Source organism: Zonotrichia albicollis, chromosome 5, assembly GCF_047830755.1.
Source record: "Zonotrichia albicollis isolate bZonAlb1 chromosome 5, bZonAlb1.hap1, whole genome shotgun sequence".
In the NCBI taxonomy this organism is placed as follows: Eukaryota; Metazoa; Chordata; class Aves; order Passeriformes; family Passerellidae; genus Zonotrichia; species Zonotrichia albicollis.
In genome coordinates, this window is record NC_133823.1 from 23,922,537 (window position 1) to 23,947,537 (window position 25,001).

The window sequence follows — 25,001 nt, forward strand, 5'->3', positions numbered from 1 at the left end:
GTTTTGGTATTCTTTTTTTCAGAGGATAGACAAGTGGACATAGTAACTGCAGTTAATGCTTCTAAGAGTGGCATTAATCCAAATTTTCTTTACTGTGCTTCCACTGGGCATCACAGTAACAGCAGGGGAGCTCTTTTGGAGTTGTGTGCCACAGGAAATTCAGGCTGCAACCATGGATAAGAGGGTATGATAAGGGTAGGATTAGAATTTTATTCAATGGTATGGGATAAGAATTTTAGGCATTGATATCCCATTTTTCACCAGAATGCTGCCCACTGTCTTCCCTGAGAGAGATTGTAGTCCGGGTCATTGTTTCCTGTTTGCATATTCTCAGTTTAGTATCCTTTTTGTTGTGCTCACTGAAAGGATGCACTTAATTGCAGTTTATGACAGTCACATAAGTGGAAAATCAGCTTTCTGAAGTATTTTCAGGAGTCAGTTAAATGTTTTAAAGGCTAGGAATTTATGTACAGTCTCAAAAAAATAGTAAATACCTGATTTAAGCTCACAATGGTTTATTGCTGTTCAGAGATTTGCAAATGTGTCTCAGTCTAGCTGGTTTCCTCTGTCTTCCTGTGCATACAAGGATTTTTTTCTTGTGAATGAATTGAAAATAAGTCACAAAAAATCATTGTGGGTAGATGTTTTATACTTTAACAGTCTCACTAAAGTGGCAATCAAAATTTTAGTTTTTCCAAGTTGCTAGTCATTAGTATTGCTACCAAAGACCAGAATGTAGGATGTGCAATTATCTTTAAGGTTCTCCATCTTTTAAACACATTTCCAACTACTCCTTTGAGATTCCTTTTCCAGACAGTGTTAAAGGAGTTATTTTCTCTGCTCCTGTGCTGTTATAAAAGGAGTTGTGAGCATTTCCTTTTCTGTCATGCTTCAAGTGTGTTTCTTCTTTGAAGAAGTTGGTCTGCACTTGTATTCATAACAATAAAAATGCCAGAAAATACTGACATTCAGCAGACTTTTGGCACCTACAGTACAGTTTCTGGATTGGTCTTCCATTTGTGGCTTGGACAGTCTAAGTCCATTCCTTTCTTCAATAAAATATAGTTGTCATATGTTTTGAAAGTCATGGTATTGAAAAATTACTAGTGAACCATCAGATACAAGGTATAGTTTGTTATACACGGAACATTTGATGGGAAGCAGACTGTGTCTGCAGCTGTTTACTGATTTGGAGAAAACATGATCTGATGGATTCGGATGAGTACATTTTATTTGGCTACATTAAACAGTTGTCTGTTCACTGATTGGACTAGAGTTCTTCATGCCATCATTGCTGTTAGTATGCTTTGGCAAACTTGAGGTGAGACTGTGGTACAGAAGGTATTAGATGGGGAGGAAAACAATTTCTGAGTAGCCAGGCATTCTTCAAAAATGTTTGTAAAACAGGTGCAAGTCCTCAAAAGGCTGAAGGTTTTACATGATTTGACTTGAAGAGCTGCATATGAAAAGAGTTTTAATGGGTTGAGTGTATTCTGCTTTGAATCAAGTCTGTGTTGGAATTTCACATGAGAAATCCATATATCACAATAAGGCTGAATTTGACAAGGATAAATTATGTAATAATAAAATTAAGTAGCATTATTAAACAAACTTAAAGGGTTTTTTTCCCCTAAGTATGTGTGAAGATCTGTAGTTTGGACATTTAGTGTCTATAGACTTTTTCTTTACTTTCTTAATAATGCTTTACTTGCACAGGTATGATGAAAGATTATCTGCTAATCTGGAATTGTTTATATATTGTCCAATTATGCTTTTCTTCATGTAGAAGCACTGGTTCATTTTTGTGAGCAATTTTTAGCCTGACTGCCAATCTTCCTGTAGCATTCCTTTTAGCATAGGTTGTCTCCTGTGATTGCCTTTACTCTCACAAGAAAACAATTGTTTGGAATAGAAAAGGGGTGCAGCTTGCATGAGGCATTAGAGATGAACATTGTTGCTTGAGATATCTTGTTTGAGTGATCTTTTTAGGTATGGAACCAAATTCTTTTGTTGTGTATTTGGCTGCACTGTTTGATGGCAGCACAAGGACATTTCAGAACACGTGTTTCCTCCTTATATGTGAAACATAACAGTGAGTGCATGCTTGTTTCTTATCTTGTCTTCCAGTAGGGGAAAAAAAGGTGAGGAATCCTACTCTTTGAGATTGGTAGTGTCTGCCTCCTGCTATTAAAATGTGTATTATAGCTGTATGCAATTGTACTGATTTCAACTAGGGTAGAGTTCATTTCATTTCAGTAGCTGTTCAGTGCATGTTTAGGATTTGGAATGAGAATGTTGTTGATAACACTGATGTTGATGTTTTGGGTGTTTGCTAGGCCGTGTTTATCCTGAGTTAAGGACATTTTTCCTTGGCTCATGCTCTGCCAGTGAGGAGGTTCACAGGAGAAGCTGGGAGGGAGCAGAGCTGGGAGAGGTGACCCAGACTGAGCAGTGGATGTTCCACACCATGGGCAGCACCAGCTGGGGGAGTGACCTGGAAGGGAGGCCAGCCTGGGTCTGGGGAGGGGGCCTGGCATTGCTCAGTGGCTGGTGAGCAATTGCTCTGTGCATCACTGGTTTTTCCCATTTCATTACCAATGTTATTATCAGTTACCATTATTACTGTATTTTACTTTATTGTCAGTTATGCCACTAATCTCAACCTACAAGTTTTACTTTGATTCTTCTTCCCAATCCACTGAGGGGAGGGGGAGACAGGGAGGTTGAATGAGTGGCTGCATGCTGCTTAATTTCCAGCTGGGCTTAGATCATGACAATATAATGTCTGTGCATGGGGAAAAAGTGTATGATTATTTCAACCTTTTGTTCAGCTGAGCTTTTTCTTTAGTTCTTGTAGACACTTGATACAGATTTCCGCGCTAAAAGCGGTATTAAAGGTCTTAAACAGAGGATGAGTTATGCTGAGTTAATTAAGAACAAAAGTGCTGGAGAGTTTTGAGTCTACAGTTTCTAGTGAAAGAGAATGTTGAGTTTCAAACAGAAAAAACACCATCCTCAGCAGGAGGGTAGCTTCATCCTGCAAGATAATTCTGCAACGAATTGTGTAAGGGTCATGTTAAAATTCCATTCTGCATTAATGAGCAAATTAGTACTAATGAGCTAATGGCTGAAAATCCAAATGTCAAAGTTGTACTGTGCAAATCTTGGGGGATTTAAAGCACATTATTAATCCGAATGTTGATTTATGATAGTTGTATTTAGCATCAAAATTGCTGTAGACTGTGAGAACAAGATGTGGTTAGTATATGGTTATTTTAACAAAATGCAGTGTTTGACACTTCATCCTTCTTCTAGAAAGAAGATAAAAGGAAGAGTGAGCACTTGTTAGACTTGCTTTATAGTGCGTCCTTCTAGAAAGGGACTTTATGTTCTTAAATGCAAGTTCTTGTTTTGGACTACTGAGCAATGTCTTCAAGGGAACATTTGTCACTGATTAGGGATCAGACAGCTGGTTTATTTAGATGCTTGATATGCTTGCAAACATCTCTAACGTCATTGTGGTTTGAGATTTGTTTCTTCTGGGCATATGGATATTCTCTTCTTGGGTGTGTAACTAAATAGGTACCAGGGTATTGGCACTGTTGTGATGGGAGTGTTTAGAAGGCTGGCAGATCAGGCTAGTTTAAAGGTTTCATTCATTCATTAGCAATATACATCTCACTAAAGGTTAGCTTGTGCATATTATTACTCATCACTCTGTACACAGAACTGATACTTACTGTAAATTAGCTGTGTGTATCCAGTACCACGAGACTGGTGCTGTGCAGTCCACAGTGGCAGCTGTGGCCCTTGGTGGTTCTTAAAAGTGGAGGTGGTGAAGCTTGAGAGCTCTTCAGGCAAAGCATGAACTGGTCTTTCTTCTACTGTTATCTAATGCCTGATATTTTTATGTAATCAGCACTGTCCAGCCCCTGCAAAGTGTGATTTCCTGTACTTCCAGTACTGTCTTTTTAGGTTTTGCCAGTCATCCTTCCTATGTACTTGGGTATGTCTACTGCACATTTGCAGTTGGTTCTGCTTCTCTTGCCCTTTAGTCTCGCAGATTTTGGTGTGTGGTTTTCTCCTACATGCAATGGCAGCCCTCTTTATTTCCCCCTTTGATGATCACATTTCTCTTGTAACTTTGAAGAAAATTTAGTATTAATTGTATGGTGATTGATAAATTCCTAATTTATAGTCACAGGCATCTGTTTTGTCTACACGTAAGTATATGGTTACCTCTCCAGATAGGTGTTTCCTGCCTCTTGTGATGATGTGTACTGGTTTATAGATCAAAGTGATGTACTTCCTAGCAGCTTTTGCAAGATCAGGTGTTAGCTGTGAAATTCCTAGCAGCACCACTGCTTATTGGTCTACTTGTAAAGTCTCTTTGATCACTTGAATTTGCAGGCTGTTCTTCTTGAAACTTCCCATTCTGTTTCACTTTTTAGCAATATCTGTACCACTGATACAGGAATCCAGATTTTTTGAGCTAAGCGCTAAAACATACCTAGGTAGGCTTTTGACCTTAGATATTTAGATTTTTTTCTTAAATGTGTTATGGCCAAGTTATTTGTTAAAGTAACACTGTTGCAACGTGTAATTTACATCGGGTGCCTGGCTTCAGAAGATCTGTATGGTGTTGCAAGGTTTGATCATAGTTTTAAAAGTTCTGTTGAGGGAGAAGGGGTTTTAATTAGGAAAGTGGCTTGTTAATTATACTTAATCCTTTCATGGAGATGCCAATAGAAATTAATTTTAAAAAGCCAGTCCTCTCTGACTGCAAGGAGAGCACTGTTTATTGATAGCTAGTCATGATTTCTAGAGCTGTCAGTTCAGTTTATACTGCCACACAGCTGCAACAACGTTAACTGCATCAATACTTATCCTTAATTTTCAGCTTTTCTTTTAAAATTTTTCATTGATCAGATTTTTCTGATCCACCTAGGGCACCACAGTAAGAATGAGGGAATCTATCTCCTTGTATGATGAGGTTAGGGACCCATCACTTCCCTTGCAGTGTGGAGGAGACAGTCGATATGGCTGATGTTAAGTAAAACTCTATTCTCTATGCCATAGGTGTAGGTCTTCCTTAAAAATAAAGTAAAATATGCAGTTGTACTGAGTTGTACATTATAACCTCAAATGGGAAAAAGCACTCCTATAATCTTAAAATGTCAGATCAGTACTTTGCCCTCTGTTGAAGCAGGGAGAATTGATGGAGTATCAGTCACAATATATGGCTTTTTAAAGGTGCCTTTTGTTCAGAGGAGTCCAAAAGAAAGCAAAAACTTTTTGGAGATCTGACTTCAATTGATTTTAATTCTACTACTTTTTGAGATCACTCCTTTTGGAGAAGGAGAGGAGAATGTGAGATGTGTTGTTTCCTTCAATGAAATTTTGGCCTTGTGACACTTGGTACATGTATATAATGCTATTGGAGCTACTCCTTTATTGTATATTTTGAGGTCGTTCTCTTGTTTTTCCCTCTGTTAGGTCTTGTTCTTTTATTGTCACCTGTGCATCTAGTTCTATTATGTTACTCAGTGTGTATAGTCAGGTGTAAGAATGCTGAGTCTTTGATTGAGTTTTAAATGAGAGCTACTTTATCTAATTTTTGTATCTAATGATTGAAATAATTTATTTCATTGCACGTTTTGGTCCATTGTAATATATCACTATTACATGTTTTACATATGAGCCAGCTGAGGCTAAGATGCAAAAAAAAACTTTTTACAAGGTAATCAGGGGCAAGATCAAAACTAGGAATGTGGATTGTCTTTCCTGTTCTGTGCATTAAATAGGATGGCACTGGAAGTTTCATTAAACTACCACTTTAGAAGGTATACTTACTTTTCAAAACTACTTTTTTCATTTGCTCTCCCTTTTTTTTGGGATGAATGCTGGATGTCCAAAAGGAATTAAGGTGCAATGTTTGAAAATTTTTGGTTTATGGCTTAAATCATTCAAAGTGATAATTATCTGAAAAATCACCAGTCTGATATAATTGTTGTATTCAATTGTTGTATTCAACTTTATATACAGAGCATATAAATACAATTATTATTGTATTTATATGCTCTGTATATAAAGTTGTTCTTTATCTGTGCCTTCATCTCTTGTTTCATGGACTTTTATCATACATTACAAGTTGAGACCGTCATAAAAGTGTAACATCATCTGTGCTGCTTTTAAAGCCAGGCTTGCAGCTTAGAACTTTAAAAAAGGATTGAAAGGGCTTTCTGAGTTTCCTCAGGTGAGCGATGAACTTGTTGAAGATATCCTGTGTGAAATAACCTTGTGAATGAGTTAGAGACTTCTGAGGACTGTGTCTATAAAATTCTTTTTTTGTGTGTGTGTCTTATTCTCTGTTTGTTGCATTCCTTTCCAGTTCATTTCATTCTGGTAATGTGAATGCATTTCCAAGTAAATTGGCAGTGTTTACAATCTTGGTCCCCAGTGCCATTTTTTAATCAAACACATAATAAAGTGCTAAATAAACCATTCCCACCTGCATCAAACTCTTTATGTTCTGTATAGGGTATTTTGTAATTTATTTACCCAGGAAGACCCAGTTTATCTGCACATCTGGTTTTCAACCCAGTTCTGCTTTTTATCCAGTTTTCCAGCTGGTTGATTGAGGAATAAGGAGGTCAGATGGCTTTCTTGAGGTCAACGTAGTGATTGTCTCAGCTGGGATTATACCCAAACTTTATCCTTTGCTGAACCATTTGGCCACACCACTTCTAACCAGTCTATCCACATTGTTGGCAGTAATGGAACTAACTGCAAATGTCATTTTCTTTGTTTTATAGTTTTGCTTGTATTGAAATATTGTCACTTTTATGAGTTCAGAAACATTACATCTGTTCACAACCTGGTTCCCTTTCACTTTGAACAGACGCAATTTTTTGTGATGAATCTCCTTCCTGGATTCCAAATGTGTATTAGTTTCACAAGTTCAGGGATGGTGATTGATGACATTGCTGGTTTGTGTTGCTCTGGTGTGCTTCCTCAGGGCAGACCCTGTCTGACACTCTGCTTTGGGAGAGAAACCCATGTTTTCACTCCTGTCTATCACTGCTAAAAGCTTCTTAAGACTTCTGCTTGTTGAGGTTCTCTTCCTTTAGAGTGTACTTTTTACAGGAATGTGACAATGTTAGAACAAGATGCACAGATTTAATGGAGGACTTATTTAAGCATGCATTGCAGTGTATGTACCTGTGAACTGTAAGTATGAGGAAAGAGAAACTCAGAAACGTGGTATCATCAGCATACTCTTACTGTGTTGGGTCTTGCTCTGTCTTCCTAAGAGAAGTCAAAATGGTTCTGGTTCCAGTTTTTGTTATGATTTCCTCTTTATTTTATTGCCACTGCATGAATAAGCAGGACTTAGTGCTAATCTACATACACATCTCCAGTACCTACAAAATTACAGGACTCTGTGCAGGAGGCTTGCCTTCTGATACCAGTCCTGTTTTGTTTTCAGATTCTGATAAGGCCTCTCTTCACTTCACTTCACTTGATGAAACATTCTTATTCAAAATAGTCCATTAAGTACTGAATGTACTTTCCAGGCACAGCTTTCTTCCTTCTAAAAACTAGGTTGGGAGCTCTGTGTTGACTGATACAAAAGCATAAAAGGAAATTAAATTTACAGCTGGCCATAACCAGTTAAAATACCACACATATATTTGAAACAGCCAGAATTTTTTCTCCTTTCCTCAAGATTTTGCTCCTGCCTTCATTTTGGTCCAGCCTGCTGTTTTTGCTCCTGTCCTGCTGTACAGGTACATTAATGTGATAGGTTGACACTGGCCAGATGCCAGCGCACCTACGAGAGGTAGTGGGATTGATGCCCACGTTCTTCACAAAAAATTAATTATTGCAAAACCACCACAATTACTATGTCCTGATTACTGTAATAGCTGCCTCTGCATCAAAAGGGGAGGTGATGTAGTCTGGAAGGTGGGACAGGACACAGTAAGGAGACAGGAAGCTTTTTTGAGATACCCAATTACTCTTTTCATATTAAACTGTTTAGATGGAGAATATGTATTTCCAATTAATTCATGAATGCACTTCTCTTAAAGATAATGGAGTGAATTTTTGTGTGGATTGGCATTGATTTTCCTTTAAACTGGAGGGAAAGAAACGTGTGAACCTGTAACTTCCATGGTATTGACATGAATGCTGGAAATTCTTCTCTTCATTGTTTCTTTTCTCATGTTGGAATTCTTTTAGTCAGACAGTTTAATAAGTCAAGCCTCCTGACCCCACCCATCTCTGATTTCCGTCTTATTCTTCAGTATTCAACATGTCATACATGAAGTAGTTTTTATTTTCCCTTCAGCAGTCTGTGGTGTATGCAGCAACTACCATGCTGCTGGCTGTCAAATGCATTTTTCCACAATTGCTTTTCCTGCTCCAGAGTCGAGCAATGATAAAACAGCAAGGAGCTTTTACCCACAGAATTCTTGATGGGTGTGGAATGCCACAGGATCTAGTAGATGGTATTACCAGACATGATGCTTGCCAGACATGAGGCAAACTTTTCTTTCACTCAGAAGAAATCTTGTACTAGAGGAAGTTGGAAGCCAGGAAAATATCAAAGAAAATTTCACATGTGCTTGCTCTGTATTACCTTTCTCCTAGGCATCTGCCTGCTTTTTTTTTTTTTTTTTAATGGAGAAAATATAATGGTCTGAAATAATTTTTGGTCTGAGCTAATATGACTATTTTTAGAATTTGGAATTTTGTTTAAAATGGAAATAATTAGTTGCAATAAATTGTTTGTTCCTAGAGCAGCCTATCTTGGAGTTCAGTTCCCACTTCTACAAGCAACTGCATTACCATTCCCATTAATCACAAACCATAAGTTAAAAAATAGCCACTTCAACAATATTACCTATATATTATTCAGTTTGGGTTATTTTAGCAGGAATTCAGCATACTGCATTTTTGTCATAAAGCTTTTGATTTCTAAATAGAGCAATTCTTTTGTTTGGTCTTGTGTTTATGGTGACCTATGGCTTGGGCAGTTCTGCTCAGCTGTCTCTTCCCAGGTACTGCTGAGTCCCTACTGGCTGAGTATGCTCATTCTTGGCTCTCCAACCCCCTGATTGTTTTTAGGGCTTATTATCTTTGCTTGGTTCCTGATAATCCATCTTTCCCACTTTCTCTGCTAAAATCTGATCCTTTTGAAAAAGGTAAAACTCTGCATATGCCAACTTCTTCTAGTACTTTCCCTTTCACGCTGGCCCAGAAGTTGTTCTCATTTGGATCAGGGAGTGTAGTGGGTGTACCAAGAAGCTTTCCTTCCCCACCCAACCTGTCTGAATCCAAAAAGTGACAACAGTCTCCTAAGCAATCAGGTGATTTCACCAGTGGGTTTGCAGAACCACAAGAGATTGAAACTCTGCTAAACCATCTGTTTCCTGACAGGTTAGGTTTATTATTCCTGAATGAACTTCCAGAAAATGTTCTTGTGTCCTTAACAGTAAGAATTCAATAGACTGGAGATCAGGCTGGCTGCTAAGTGAAAAAGTTTATATTTTTTGTGAAGGCACAATGCAGCCACCTGTGTACTATTACAGTGTGGAAATTAGTCATTTGTCTGGTATAGCTTTTGGTCTGACAAGTTCTGGAGGTAATAAAACAGTCCTCCTTTTTGTGGGTTTTTAAGTCGACTTCCCTTCTCTCTCCACCCGCAAATGCCATGCACATGCCTCTCTTAACCATGCTGGGTTTTGTACTGTTGGCTAATATTGCTCATTTCAACTTGTAGAGATCTTTTTTTCCTTGTCCTACTTACAGGATGGATCTGAGGGGGCAATACAGTCCTGTTTAGTGCTTCCTTTCCTATGCATTCAAGTTATATGCCCCAAATCTGGTATTGGTTTTAATCCTAACAGTTTTTTAATTCATGATTTCTGGTATGAATAAACACAAAGTGACCTCTTTTCATGGCTGGTTCTTCTTCAAACCAGGGATAATCATTAAATTTAACCAGTTTGATTTTATACCTGTGTGCAATTCTTTCTGTTGAAGAGAACCCCTGTTCAGAGGCCTGGCTGACGAGGCTACAGCTGAATAGATTTTTAGGTATCCAGACTGAGGATTAAAATTCTGTTCAAGAAGCAGACAGCTTCTTGAACATGTGTTCCTTTTGCAAAGAATTTTGTTTATTTACTTGCTGGTGGAGGGGAAAATAACCTTAAAAGAAGTCTATTTGGAAGAGCTAGGCAACTCCAGTGCATCTCACACTTTTGCTTTTACTTGCTGCATCCTAGAGTGTTGCCTTAAGCAGGGGAGTGATTGGTTTTACTGTAATATGAAGTCACAGCCATGGTCATCAGCTGAGATGAAGAGGCCACACAGCTGCCCTTATGGCCCTCCTTAGGTTCATGGTGTGATTGGTGTCAAACCTGCCCCACTTAATTCGGCCACTTCATCTCCTGTGTTGTATCTAGTGCTTTTACTGTTGGGGTTTTTTTTTCTCCACTTCCTGCTGAAGGCAGGTGCTGATACCTCTGCAGTTCAAGAAGCCCAGTAGTTAATCAGGGCTACATTTATTGTAGTTCAGCAGTAACTAGTCCATTGAAAAACAGACTGGCAGCTAATTGGCAAAAAAGTTTCTGAATCTGCTCACAGCTTCCCACCAACACTCGATTTTTCTAAGTGTCCTCCTCATTTAGAGCAACATTTTCTTTTTCTGTTTACGGGAGCTTTTAAAAAGTCAAGTTACACTGCAGCCTGGAAGTGGCTTTTGAATGTACTTTCTGCATTTGCTGAAGGCTGATGCAATGCTTGAGGTGTTGGCTGTAGAAGCTGGGACAGAACTGAGACCCACTGAGGCAAAGGGACAGCCTTGGTAGCGATCTCCAGCGAGGCTGAGAACATGTGCTGAACTTGGCCTTGGGAGTATAAAGAGAGAAATCTCTTAGCCTTAATAACAGCAGTAAGTGTAGTTGTCAGGCCCTTTGGAATTAAATGCAAATCTCATGGGTTGTAACCACACAGTGCATTTTCCCTAATAAATAAGAGATGCACAAGGTGCAGCAGCACAGTGCAGAGCTTGGTATAAAGAATTCTCTCTCTGCTGAAGGACCAGTGGGAGGTACTTGGCTCAACACTTCTGCCCAGCAGGATGGCATCAAGAGTCCAAGAACACTGAGCATTGAAAAATAGTTACCACTTGTGTGTTCCTGATTGCTGTAATGGCATGAAGAGTTATCTTAAAAAGCAAAGAATCCCAAAGCAGTATTTTCATGTATTTGCCTGAGTTCTGGGGTGTCTTTTTAATAAATTGCAAGAGAACATGGAGAATAAATGGGTGGCTGAGGCCCCCTGGTGCCAGCAGAGCACACTGCCTGCCTTCCGCAAACAGCCACCAGATTTCACTTTTATTAATAATTACTTCTGTTTTTTTAAATATTCTATATTTACTTTTACTTTTTAACACAGAGAAACAATGTTTAGGCTAGAATACCTCATGATGTACTAATCGTTTACATGCAATTGTTTCCTTAGTGGAAACATAAATACACCATCATTTATTTTTCGTGTCTTGTTTTGCAAAACTGAGCAGAAAATAAGAGAGGGGATTCTGTTTGCCACCACTATAACTTGTACTTGCATTGAAGACAAAAAAATATACAGGAAAGCTGAAGACTTTTAAGGGAATTTTTTTTACCACATTTATATTTCTGCCCAAGAATGACTGAGAGGAAAGGTACACAGCTAATAGAGTCTGATGCTGTGGTGTATTTAATTGTGGGTGGGAGGGGCTAGGGAGGGAGGAGCTAGATGGTTGTGGGGTTTTGTTTTGGTTTTTTGGTTATTAGCCATGAGGTTTTGATCAAATTGCTAAGACCTTGAGAATCACTTTCAAATACTATGATCTAAGATTCAGCAATATGGACATATGTTAGAATGGGTTCCCTTTGTATTTAAAACTTACCTTAAAATTATATATTCACAACTATTGTGAATTAGTACAGAGCTCTTCTAAGAAAAAGGGGAGGATCTAGAGAATAGCTCCATGCAGGGTAACTTAGTCATGGCTTTTTTCAGTATTTCTGTGTTGCACTAGTTCCAGAATTTGTTGTAAGTGTAGCTGTTGTCAATAGCTAGCTATTTATGCTTGTAAAACAATTTTTTGTTGCTCCATTAGGTATGAATAGCAGCTGATGAAGTTGAATAAATAAATTAATTTTGGTGTTTAGTCAGATAGTTGGCTTGTCACAGTCATCAGTCTGAAATAAATACTGCTCCTCATTTTGCTCTTGCACGAGTTTTTAGTGAGCAAGAGAAGTTGGTGAATATCCTCCAGAATGCTGTTGTATGTTATTCTTTAACAAGGAATTAAAAGAAAAGAGAATTGGAATGTAAAGGTAGGTCTTTATAAGTAAATATGCTTTGATTTCTGGATGTTGTGTAAACCAGTGCCTGCAGAGGGAAAGTTACCAAAAAGCCCTGAAATGGCTGAGATGGAGTGGACAGGAAGAGAAGAGTAGAAAGTTAAATGGAATCTCTTTAGGTGACATGAGATCTGTGCCTTTTGTTCTTAATTAGAGTGCACTTTGGAAGCCTGTTGTGGTGATCTGTACAAATTCCTGATCAGTTATTCACAGAAACTCCTCTTTAAAGCTGTCAGTCTATGGAGGAAATGGTAACTTTTGTCAAAATGCATAGTTATGGCAAAATGTTTTGCATGGTAAGTTTTGTTGTCTCTCTACAAAGGTGGTAAGGTTGTTACTCCCAAGGTTGTAAAACAAAATGTGCTGAAAATGCAGATTTCTGCCTTTTTTTCTTTTCTTGTTTTAGATTTTGAGATGATTGAAGGCTATAGGTACAATCTATTTAGGCCTCTCTGCTGTCTTCTAAATAAACTCTCGTCACTATCTGAGTTTTGAAAATATTTTGTTCAGGTGAATTTTTTTTATGAATATCAGTAGGAGACTTAAGAAGAGCAAATAAAAATAGGGGAGAGTTGAGATTTTTATTTGCTGATTAGGTGAGTTTCTATTGAAGAGAGTATTTTACACTTTGACAGCATTTGCTACACTTTCTAGGGGGCAGTTCAGGGTGAAGAGACCTAGTTGTGGGATTTTGAGGAGATGTGTGTATGGCATTGAACATACCCCACCTTATCCAATGCTGATCCCTTAAACTGTTCTGGAGTTGCAAATGTCTCACCTTTGTTTGGAATAGCTGTGGAGCACTACATTTTTACAGATTAAAAAGTAAAACATTCACTATAACATGTTGTTGGTTTGGTTTTTTTTCAGTTCTTCAAGGATCTTATGCATAGCATATGAGGTTTTGCAAGGTTTGCAGTATATGAACAAGCATGGAATGGTCCACCGAGCACTCTCCCCTTGCAATATCCTTTTGGACCGAAAGGTACAGCCACAGGAATAAATCTATGGGTTTATTTGCTGCTAACAAGTGCTCTGCTGTGTCATAGATGGACTCTGGACAGTCACAGTCCTTCCATTGGGGTAAAAATTGCAGATCTGGAAATTTGTTTTGTTTATTTTTTTAAACTACAATTTCCCCTCATTTCCTGAGTTTCAAATGTATTGCTGAATTAATTTTTCTATTCTATCCCAAACCACGCTTTTTCTCCCTTCTCAAAGTGGTAATCTAAGCCTATTTGTCATCACTAATTACTGGCAAGGCCTTCCTAGCTATTTGAATAGAAGAATACTTCTTCTGGTTAATTAGCTGTCACTAGTATTTCTTGTGTTCCGTGGTAATATGATACTTGCCTTTTAAGATACAAGGATTTTTTTTGTACATGTTAAATTATTCACATTTAAGTATCTGTCAGTTCTGTCCACAGGCTATTGAGTTGGCAGAGAGGAGACAATTTCTGGTCATAAAAGTTGAGAGAAATTAATAGCTGCTGTTGTCCTCAGAGCAGTTTCTTCATCAGAACCAGCAGCTAAAGTGTTTGACCTATCTGCATAACTTCTCTATCAATCCTTTTTTACTCAGTTTTGCTAGAATAACTAGATCCTCCACTTGGAAGGCAAAAAAAGGAGAGGACAAAAACAAACAACCCCAAAAATAAGGAATACATATATTTTTATATGCTTGAAAACAAATGAAAATCATAATAATGCTTTAACATGCAAAGGTACTCTAGGATTTTAGGAGTATCTTAAAATCAATAAAAGAACAGAAGAGGGATGTGAGGCAAAAAACTCTAAGCTCTCCCCTGCCCTTTGAAAGCTTTCTGATGTAGCCTTCTCTGTTGCACCATCTGGAGGCTGGCTGAGTGGAATTCAATATTCAGCAGAAATAAAGCCTCAGTTTAACTTCTATGCCTAATTTTTTGTTGTTTTGGTGTTACCTTTCTATCTTCACAAAAAAAAAAAAAATTACCTGGAAACACTGTTTAAAATACATATCGATACTGTTAAGGAGAGCAAGATGGTAATGGATTGATGGGACATCTGCAGGAGCAAGGCTGGGTAAATGGAAGAGTTGTGGGAATATTGGTCATGTTTAGGGAGTTCTAGGAGTCAAACAGGGTTTTGAAACAGAAAAAAATGTTCAGTGGAGTATTTAAGCCTTTTTAGTTTACTGAAAATAATACTGTAAGTTAAGAAGTTTTGATGTGTTCCAAACAAAGTGATTTACTTAATGCTCTTGAGAAGTAAAAGCATTAGAAATAAACACCTCTTTAACCTGACATGCACTTCTTGCATAAGAGATGAGACATAAATGTATGAAGGTGTTTTTTATAGGTTTCTGTCCTCTGACAGCTAATACAGTTTGAAATTATTTTTTAATTTTGTTTGTAACTTTTTAAATTTAACACAGATAATTGCAGTGTTGGATTCTGCTGCTCTTGATAATTTATTTTTCCCTTTGCAGGGACATGTGAAGTTGGCTAAATTTGGGCTCTACCACATGACTGCTCAGGGTGTTGATGTTGATTTTCCTATAGGGTAAGGATTTAGCTACACAATAAAGATAAATCAGAGACTTAATTTTTCACAAAATAAATTATGTTTAGATCACCCCTTATACAGAAGCTTCTGATAATATCACTAAAGAGGTTATCATCTGGCTAGGTGAGATGAATGAAAAATAGAGAATGGGTACCATGCCAGCATGTTAGCCTAACTCCGTGATTCCCTTTATTCAGTCAGTCTTTATTCCCTACATTTGGCTTCAGATACTAATACTTCCCTATGACTTGGATTCCTGATTTCAAGTTTAGGGAAGTGAACAATCAGTGCTTCGCTGTTGCCCACCAATGTAAGGTTTCTTATAATTTTATTATTTATTTATGATGTCCCTTTATAATTTTATGATTTATTTTCAAGTGATCATACTGTATTAAAAATGACTACTTTGTTGCAGAGGGGTTTTTGTCACTTTTTGGTTTTTTGAGGTGTCATGTTGTTTCCAAATTAAATACTGAGATGATGTTTCCTTTCAAAGCATTATTGTGTACTTTTTAGGTATTATACTGAAGTGCTGACAAAAAGAAAAGTGATAATATTATTTTTAAGTCATCTGGTAGAAGGTAATACATGTCCTTAACACTTTTTGTTACCTTTTTTACAAATACAGAAGTTATTTGATGGGAACACACTATCAATGGAAATCTACTGCCACCATCCCAAATTATGAGCCTAGGGCATACTTATTTAATATCCTAATGCTGAAACTCGGTCTCTCTTTTCCCTAGGATATGTAAATATACCACTTTGAAAGCTGAGGTTTACTTCCACAAAACAACAGAGCCAGTGATTGGGATTTGACCTTTTCTGTAGTAAACACTACACTGGAGTGAAACTGCAATGTGTAGATTTTGGCTGAATAAAAGAGACAGTATTCTGGTTTCTCAAAATGCCAAAATATTCTGATTGTGTAATGGGAAGTCACACTTTTTAGTCAGAAGGATTGTATCTAATGTTGCTCCATCTTTCTAGGTACCCATCATATCTGGCACCTGAAGTAATTGCACAGGGAATAGGCAAACCCAGTGATCACACCCAGTGTGAGAAGCCTCTGCCTTCCGGCCCTAAATCAGATCTGTGGTCTCTAGGGATAATATTATTTGAGCTGTGTGTGGTATGTAAAAGAATAATTCTCTCGAATTTCTCTGGGGGAATAGTTTCATTAACTTGATTGCCCTTGAATGTGGGGTTAATGACACTCTGCCCATCTCCCAAGCCCAAATATCAGGATATGCTAGCATTCCTACCTGGGCAGTACTGGTTTTTGAAGGAATAGGATGTATTTTGGTATGTAGGATGCTTGGTATATCTGCTAACCATGAAGGATAGTTACCTGTGGAGCCACAAGAATTTGACTGCAAGGCAGTTCCATTTAAGAGAAGTTATCAATGATACATTTTTGCTATATCATGATGTGAAACTGTGTCTGCCATAGTTGGGGTAAATAAGATTTTTTGTTCTTACATATAGTTTTGATGTGTCTAAAATTCATATGTAGAAGCTTATTTCACTGGTTTTGTATAAAGATGGGATATAATGTTATCTAAATATTTTTATGTAGTAGCTATTTCTTTCAAATTCAAGTGTAATTTGACTTTGTTGTTTTGTAGGGGAGAAAATTATTTCAGAGTTTGGAGATAGCAGAAAGACTGAAGTTTATACTTATGTTAGGTAAGTAGCACAAAATCAATTTTTCAAATTTCCAAGCAGCTCTGTGATTAGAGCTTTATAGACTAATCAGCTTATGATGCTCAGACCTAAAGCGCTTTACCTTTGTCATCTTTCATCTACAGATTTAAATAGGCATTTGTAGCGTGTTGCTTCTCTAGGGAAAGTATGGAGCTGGATGCCAGGGAAAAAACTTGGGAAAAGCTGGCAGTATATTAGAGTAGGGGCAAACTGTTAAAGAAAAATTAAAGACAAGAAAACATCCTCACAAATGATGGTTGTTTTCATGGTTATTTGTTGGTTTCTGTTGGAGGAGGTGTCTGAAATTAGTTAGGAATTGATGACGCTGAAGGAAACTATCCCCTACAGTGCCTATGTAGTAATGGCCAATCAGGGAGAAGCAGGACTCAAATAGGAAGACAGAAATAAAGACGGATGAGAAGTTTTAGTGAACTGAGGCTTTTGTCTCTGGTTTCACCTTCAAACTATAAAACACCACTGCACAAGTGGAATTTTGGCTTAATGTAAATGAGTCAGGAAGTGGGACTATCCTCGCAGATTTTGAAACTTGATTTTTGGTGGTGTTTATGTATACACCATGGGAAGGGGAAAGGCAAGAATTTGCAATTTGAGGCCTTAACAGTAAGTTATCATTGTCCAGAGCAAACAGCAATACTGTTAGAATTAATTGCTCTCAGGAGAAAGATCTTTTTCATTCAGCAGCTAGTGCTTGAGTGCTGAAATTCTGACTGTTTTGGGGATTTGGTAACAAGGCTTCCTAAGGCATCTCCATACACTTCAATCTGAATTCAAGTTGTTGGTTTATCCACTGAAAAGCATTCATGTCCTGACTTGGGAACTATTTGTTCAATAAAGTAGTGACAGGAAGTTCTAAAATACTGCTAGTATTATCTGCAAGGAGCAACAGAGGCAAAAATTACTTCAAATTTCATGTAGGTACCCCTAAGTTCTTCCAAGGATTTATTTTATTTATTTATAAGTTGAAAGGCTGTTTTTGACAGAGACTGACACTCTGGATTAGATGTGCTACTTAACTTTCCTAGGCTTCTGTCTGCATAGGTTATAATAATTTTCATTTCTGATTTTCATAATTCACTTTCAAGTGATGTGGCAGCATCAGTAAAAAGCCAAATTTAAGTGCTTTGTATTTGAACAGACATTTATCTGATATTCTTTTTAATTGATATCACTCTATTAATAATTAACTTTTTCTTGTTCTATTTGTTTTCCAAAGGCTGTGTAGATGATATTGTAACTGTATTGGCTGAAGAACATGGTTGCCTTGATATTATTAAGGTTTGTGAAACTCATTTGTTCTTCCATGCTGTCTTACCCAGAATATTTTATTATTGCTGCATAGTATTTTGTGTATTTATTTTTTAATTCATTTGGTCAATTACTGTATTGCAGTATGATGAAAAATTTTGAAGTCATAACTACATATCTAAGATCCTTTCAAATAGGCAGCACTTGTAATATTCCTTCTTAAAATTGCTGTCAGTCTCAGTAAATGTTAATGCTCTCTGAGTAGTTTAATAAGCTATAAATTTTCTTTAAAGTTTTGATGATTAAGTATTTTTCTTCCACAAATTATGTCCTCCAGCTGGTGCACTTCACAGATTCTGATAGTGTAGGTTTATATAGTTCAACTTTTCCTTACCCACAAAAATGATTACTGAGTGTTAGTGTCTGTATATTTTGGGACATTATATGAAAGAGTTCTGATTGTTAGCAGAAGGAATTGGCCAGGCACTGCATTGTTTCCAGTAGTGTACAGAATATCTAAATTAAAAAATAACTAAAAGGCTGCATACATTGCACATTTTTCAGATTTTTTTCCCCTAAATGAAATGTAGGATTGGGAGGTGAGAAGAATTGCTTCCCCAGAATTTTAGTCTCACACGGCCAACCTCATGTGCGTAGGTGTGAAATTTTATTGCCCTCAAAGGAATATCCTGTATGTTAAAAGTTAAGTATGAGCCAAGTGACTTGCTGAATTAAGACAGTAATAAACAGGCCTCCTCCATATTTTTCTTATGTTCCAGGACCTTTCAGAAAATGTCACAGCTCTGCTGAAGAAATGCCTTACGTTCCAGCCTTCTAAGAGGCAAGTGTTCAGTCCAAGGGCCTGGTGAACGCTGTGGGTTACTGTGAAATCAGAACTGTTGCTGAACCTTTCTTTGGAATACTGACATTTGGGCTCCCTATAAGAAATTCTCAGTTTTGTGCTTTTCAGTGATTAAAAGAGAAGAATTAGAGGTCTGAATTTGGGCTGTAAACAGACTAGTTTGTTGTACTGCATGAATTGAAACATGTTGGGGGGTATTTTTTGCTATTAAAATTTCTGAAACCCAATATAATTAGCAATAACTTGCTAAAATATCTATTACTGGGGATCTTTTTTGCCAAAATGCAACATTTTTGGGAGCACTTTGCTCCAATTGTTTTATCCTCTTCTCTTAATTTAAGGCCAACTCCAGAGGAATTGCTACATGACAGTTTGTTCAGTGAAGTATCCCCACTATATCCTCCCTTCCACAAACCTGCTGGTCTGTTCTCATCTTCTCCAAGGTGTGCCAATTTAACACTGCCTGAAGACATAAGTCAATTATGTAAAGGTAAAAGCAGGTAGTGGGATAAATGTCATTGGAGGGGGAAGGAAAATAAAGTGTTACTGCATTTTCTCTCCAACAAATTATTGATAGACACTAGATGTTAAATGTTGCAACACTAGATTAATGCAGTAAGTTGTTTAATGGAAGGAGACATCGACAAACATCTTTTCAGGGATATGTGCAAGCCAAAGGAGTCACATCTTAATTTTATGCTTCAAACTCACGGGAAAAAATAACATTAGTATTCGAGTCCATGTTGCAAAAGCAGTGTTGTCTTTTGCCTTCAGAATTTGGACACGTGCATGTAGAAGGTAATTTTTTTCTGCCATTGATAATTGAATTTTGCTAGATTGTAGCATAAAATGATTTTTGGAAGTACTGGAAAGCAAAGTCTTTGTGAAAGAAGTCACATTCTGGACTAAAAGATTAAACTTTTAAGTTTTAAACCACAGTATGTTGAAAATGGTATGGCTCTTAAATCTGATTAGTTTTTTTTTTCTTATGAACTTGGAGATGTTTAGAAAATCTCATCTAGACAAAGATTTTTTGCCTTGTTAGAATGAGGTATGTGAGGGGAAGAGAGATTATAAATACTCAGTAGGAATCACTTGTTTCTTATTTTAAGTCTTAGTGCTATGCATAGAACACTGTTTTGTTTTGTTTAAAAACACACAGGAAGCAGAAGTCCACACTCAATGTATTCATGTGAGGAGTTCATGGCAAACTGCAGAAATAGCTGCATTTGTAATGGCTTCTTTCCTTAAATCTCCTTAAAGAGCACTTGCAAAGGAAAGATCACTTTTCCTCTAACTTCACATTAAGGTCATGACCTTTCAAGCAGAATAATTTTTTTTTCAGCAGTATGTGTTTAGAGTTGTAGAAAGAAATAAAAACTACCTAAAAGCTGTAATTTAATTTTGTGTCATTTCTCCCAACAGATGAAGATAATGATTACCTAGCAGAAAGATCAGTTGAAGAGGTTTATTATCTCTGGTGTTTGGCTGGAGGAGACTTGGAGAAAGAACTTGTCAACAAGGAAATAATTCGATCAAAGCCACCTGTCTGCACACTTCCCAAGTAAGGGTGGGGAAGCACTTTAAAGGGATGGATGGATGGATGGATGGATGGATGGATGGATGGATGGATGGATGGATGGATGGATGGATGGATGGATGGAAAACACTAGTTATTGCGAGAACATACTTAGTTTAAAGACCTGAACATGTGAAAACACTGAAAATGGCATTCTTGAACAGAAGAAAAATTTCACTTCCCCTCTTATCCAATTTAAGGTATTATTTGAATGCCTTGTAACTGTCTCCTACCTATTGCTTTCTGAATTTGAAAAGATGCTGGTGAAGTGGAAAATACTGTAATTGTGGGTGTCCTGAAATTTTGCACACTTCCCAATAGTATTAAGTTTTACTAATAATGTCTCACTGTGCTTCAGGGGGATATTTGTAATCTAATTTAATATGTTATGTAGTGAATTCTCACATTCTGAATTTACTTTCACAGAACAGCAGTACTGAATGGAGTACCCAATTATTCAGCAGATCATCTAATTACTTTTTTCCCAAAATGCTTTGTTTTATGATTTAGAACTCTGTCTCAGCATTTTCGTGATTGCTACTTTTATCTTACTGTAAAATTGTTGCACATGTTGCAATTTTATGTTGAACATTGATGTTTTAATCCTATGATCTGATCTTAACAGCATAATTAGCTGCCCATATATATCAATTTACTGTTTCTGTGTTTAAAAACCAGGTGAAGTATGTTCAGCCAAAATCCAATATCTTTTAAAAGAAAGATGGTGGAAATAGATTTTAAGTGTTATTTTGGTATCAAAATCAGTGTGAGATTTTTGAGGGGTTGCTTATTTCTTTGCCCATAGGTGAATGCCGATGCTTTTCAAGTTTGAGGGACAAATATTTTCCACCATACTGTCTATCTTGAAGATGAGGAGTTAATTTCAAAAATGTAATCTATCTCCTAAGTGACACTGAGAATGCTAGATTAAATTATGAAAATCAGTTTCATGTGGCCTTCTTTTAAAATATCATAATAATGGAAAATTTCTGTACACTCTACCTTGGATACATTTGTATCCTTAGATGGACTGCAACAGAAAAGGTCAGACTTTCACTTGGGGTTTTTTGTCGTGATGGGAGCTGCCTTTCATATGATAATAATATTTTATTTTTGCTTTTCACAATAAATGACAGATCTGTTCTGTGTGAGAGCAATCAATAAAAGGGGTTATTAATCCCATATCTCATAACTCTTTCTTTATGTGCAAAGCAAAGTTACAGAGAACCTGAAATGTGCCGTTTTACAAAAGAAGCTGTCTGAATAACTTAAGTTTATTGTACATTCCCTTGATAGCAGGTTTCATGCCATGCAGAGTCAATACAGTATACTTCTAAGACCTAATACTTTGTTTTAAAGAGGAAACTTCTTGATGTAAGAGATTTTTTCCTAGCTCAAGTCCTGTGTTATAAAGTGACCTGATTTTTTTTTTTGTTGTTCTCATTTTTGAAGCTTTTTATTAGAAGATGGTGAGAGCTTTGGGCAAGGACGAGATAGAAGTTCCCTCCTAGATGACACAACTGTGACTTTGTCTCTGTGCCAGCTCCGAAATGTAAGAGTGATACTGTGAATTCATTATGTTCTTCTCTGCAGAAACATTTGTTTAAAGGGAATATGTAACAGCAGCTCCTACTGCTGTTTCTGCCAACAACGGAAGTGTCACTGATTCCAAGAGAACACTTCTTAGTGTCCAAGTCAGATTCTGGTTTGTGCAGTTAAATTGCTTTGCCTGCAAAAGCTTAGTAAATTTTATTTGTCTTCTGTCCCTCCCTTTCCTTTTTCTGTTACCTGCTTTGTTCCAGTATAGTGCAAATTGTTCTGTACCACTTGGTATTCTCCGCAATTGCTACAAACTATTTGCTCGGGGAGTGTCTTCTGTATCCATTAATTATGTCAATGGCTCACATTATCCAAAAATAAACCAATTCATAAAACTCTAAAGTTTTATACTTAACATTGGATACCAATTTTCTGCAAGTTGATTATTAATTTTTGGAATACATGGCATGAAATGGCTAGTTCAAAAGATCTCTTCAAAGCATTTTGCAAAAATGCTGTAATGCAGTTTTCTTCCATCTTTATTGGGAAAATCAGCACATGATAACTCATGATTTGGCTTGGTGTAATGATCAGTTACAGGATTTACTGTATCTATCACTGAAATGTTTTAATTGTTAACTTGTCTTTGTTCTTGTAGAGCTTTATTGCTGTCAAATTGGGAAACTATGCTGCACTGTTTGCAGCTTGCTTTTTATAGTAGCAAATTCAATTCTGTCAGGTTTTTTCTTTGAAAAACCCTTTTCATAATACAGGGGTTAGGACAAAAAAGAAGGTGACTCCTGACTGCCACCTTAATATTGGAGGTAGTGTGTCAAACACTGTGTAAACACATTTCTTCAGTAGAACTTTGCACTGCTTCACACAAATGCATCAAGGCAGACCAAAGAACTGGGTTATTTTTGTCAGTACATTAGTGGGGCTTGCAAGGCAGGAGGGAGGTTAAAAATATGCAACATCTATTTTAAACATAATACACTCTGCAGCTTCTGCTGTTGTTCTCTAGAGGACAGTTTTTAAAGGCTTTTTTAAAATGTTTTGATCTGAAATTTTGGATATTGCTGCCTACTTCTATAAGTGCAGCAGGAAATAATTGCATACTGAAGTTTCATTTTGTGGAAGATGCAAGACTGAACCTTGCAATGTAAATTGAAATAAGTTTTTGAACTTGTGCAATTTTTCAGGCACCTTTATAGAGCAGAGCATGATGCTTATAATCAAAAGAGGAGCAGTACTGAGTGAACGGAGAGTGAACTCTTCTGTCAGCCCCAAGAGGAGAAGGCTGTGTGCCGTGTGCCTGCAATTTTAAGGGCTGAACTGCAAGACAGAGCATGGCATTAAACATTAATCATGCACCATTAGAGGTCTGAAAAGTTCAGTCAAAAATCCAGCCATGTTTGTCCGTCACCTTTGCTGAGTGTATTTCCTAAAAGGAATTCAAGTTTGCATAACTTCTGACCTGATTAGAACCATATAAGCAAGTTATGCAGTTGCTTTGCAACTACTTGGATAGGAAATCCAGGTAGAAAAATGAGGAAACAAAGAAAAATGATGTAATACTATTGATCTATAAATCCATGGTACCTATAAACTATTTTTTGTGTGGAAATAGGTTTATGGATATCTTTAGGCAGGAGGACTTCCATCAACTCCAAAAGCCTGTATGAGCAAAAGGTTTTATTCTTGAAGGCTGAGTGCTTCTTCATTGCCAGCAAAGGACTGAGCTAATGTTTAGGTCTCAAGGCAAGTTACTGAATTTGACAAATGAATTGCTATTTAATAGTTTTTGTATTCCACTAAGATTTCCACTTGAATTCTGAGCAGCATTCTGATAACAAGTTATTTTTCTTCCTCCTTTCAGAGACTGAAGGATGTTGGTGGAGAAGCATTTTATCCACTGCTTGAGGATGAGTAAGTATGTGTGTAAATTGGTACATCTGTAGCACACTGAATTTTGAGTTATTAGTTTTGTTTTTGTGGCACACTGCACAGCTAGATGTAACTGCCTCCCAAAAGCAAAACTAACATGTCTTTGTTTGGCTCTGAAAGCCAAGAGCTGATAAACATGCTGCACTTCAGACCTTGATACCAAGCTGAGGATCTTAGCTTCTGTCCTGGAAATCAATTGTTTGTGTTGAATACTCAAAATTACTTGTTTATTCTTGTTTCTGACTAAGAAATGCTTCATGCAGTATTAATTATTTTCAGTGATTGTGTTTTCTTGCTGTTCACTGTTACCCTGTTTTTTCCAGCCAGCCAGCTTTACCTCATTCCAACAGTAGCAATGAGCTCTCTGCAGCTGCTACCCTTCCTCTGATCATCCGGGAGAGGGACACAGAGTACCAGCTAAATAGAATTGTCCTGTTTGACAGGCTGTTGAAGGTATGGAGTTCTTGTGATGCTGGATAATTGGATTTGGTCTGTTAATTGGAAGGTTTTGAAAGACCAAGTAATCGTAAAAGGAAGCAGAGGTACAAGAGACCACAGTAGGAAAGGGGGAAGAATAAAACCCTTCAGAAGTGTAAGAAGATTGAAAATAAAAATAGAACAAATTATTCTCAGTACTGGTGAATATAAACGTAAATTTTAAAGTATCCACATGGAAATAGAGCTGCTGCTAATACTGGGTTTTTACTGATGAAAATAATTTTATATCCTTTATTTTATAACAGACTAAGCTATTATAAGTATAAATATGCTTGTAACATTTCTGCATTTCCAAGCAGTAAAGTATTTGAAGACATGGCAGTGCCATGTTATAAATGTGAGATTTATACTGGGTAAAGGAATAGCAGCCCCTAATTTACATATATGCAGAGAGATAGATTCTTGTTTAAGAATGAGAGAGCTGATGCACATTATCAGGCGTAAATAAGAAATGTTTCATAAAACCAAGGTGGATACATATTGTGAAAAGAAAGATATAATGAAGAAAAAATTGATAGTACAAATTTGGATTAGTAGATCTATCCAGTATATACCAAAGCACATGAATGCATTTATGAGAAAGAGTGGACATTTTAACATCAAACAGTAGTCCTTCATTCAGGCCTTCCAGTTAGGG

At 37.0% G+C, this 25,001-nt stretch overlaps 1 protein-coding gene across 2 annotated transcripts in view; it reads left to right on the forward strand.

Annotated features, from left to right (window-relative positions):
• TBCK (TBC1 domain containing kinase) overlaps window positions 1-25,001 on the forward strand; it is an 87,471-nt gene that overhangs the window by 8,396 nt on the left and 54,074 nt on the right. For both annotated transcript variants that reach the window (XM_005484697.4, XM_026791986.2), the window contains exons 4-14: window positions 13,293-13,407; window positions 14,890-14,963; window positions 15,957-16,098; window positions 16,595-16,655; window positions 17,908-17,969; window positions 18,719-18,780; window positions 19,143-19,291; window positions 20,227-20,365; window positions 21,833-21,932; window positions 23,799-23,848; window positions 24,190-24,319. In XM_005484697.4, the coding sequence (XP_005484754.2) occupies window positions 13,293-13,407; window positions 14,890-14,963; window positions 15,957-16,098; window positions 16,595-16,655; window positions 17,908-17,969; window positions 18,719-18,780; window positions 19,143-19,291; window positions 20,227-20,365; window positions 21,833-21,932; window positions 23,799-23,848; window positions 24,190-24,319 (1,084 nt within the window). The remainder of the gene's footprint in view (window positions 1-13,292; window positions 13,408-14,889; window positions 14,964-15,956; window positions 16,099-16,594; window positions 16,656-17,907; window positions 17,970-18,718; window positions 18,781-19,142; window positions 19,292-20,226; window positions 20,366-21,832; window positions 21,933-23,798; window positions 23,849-24,189; window positions 24,320-25,001) is intronic.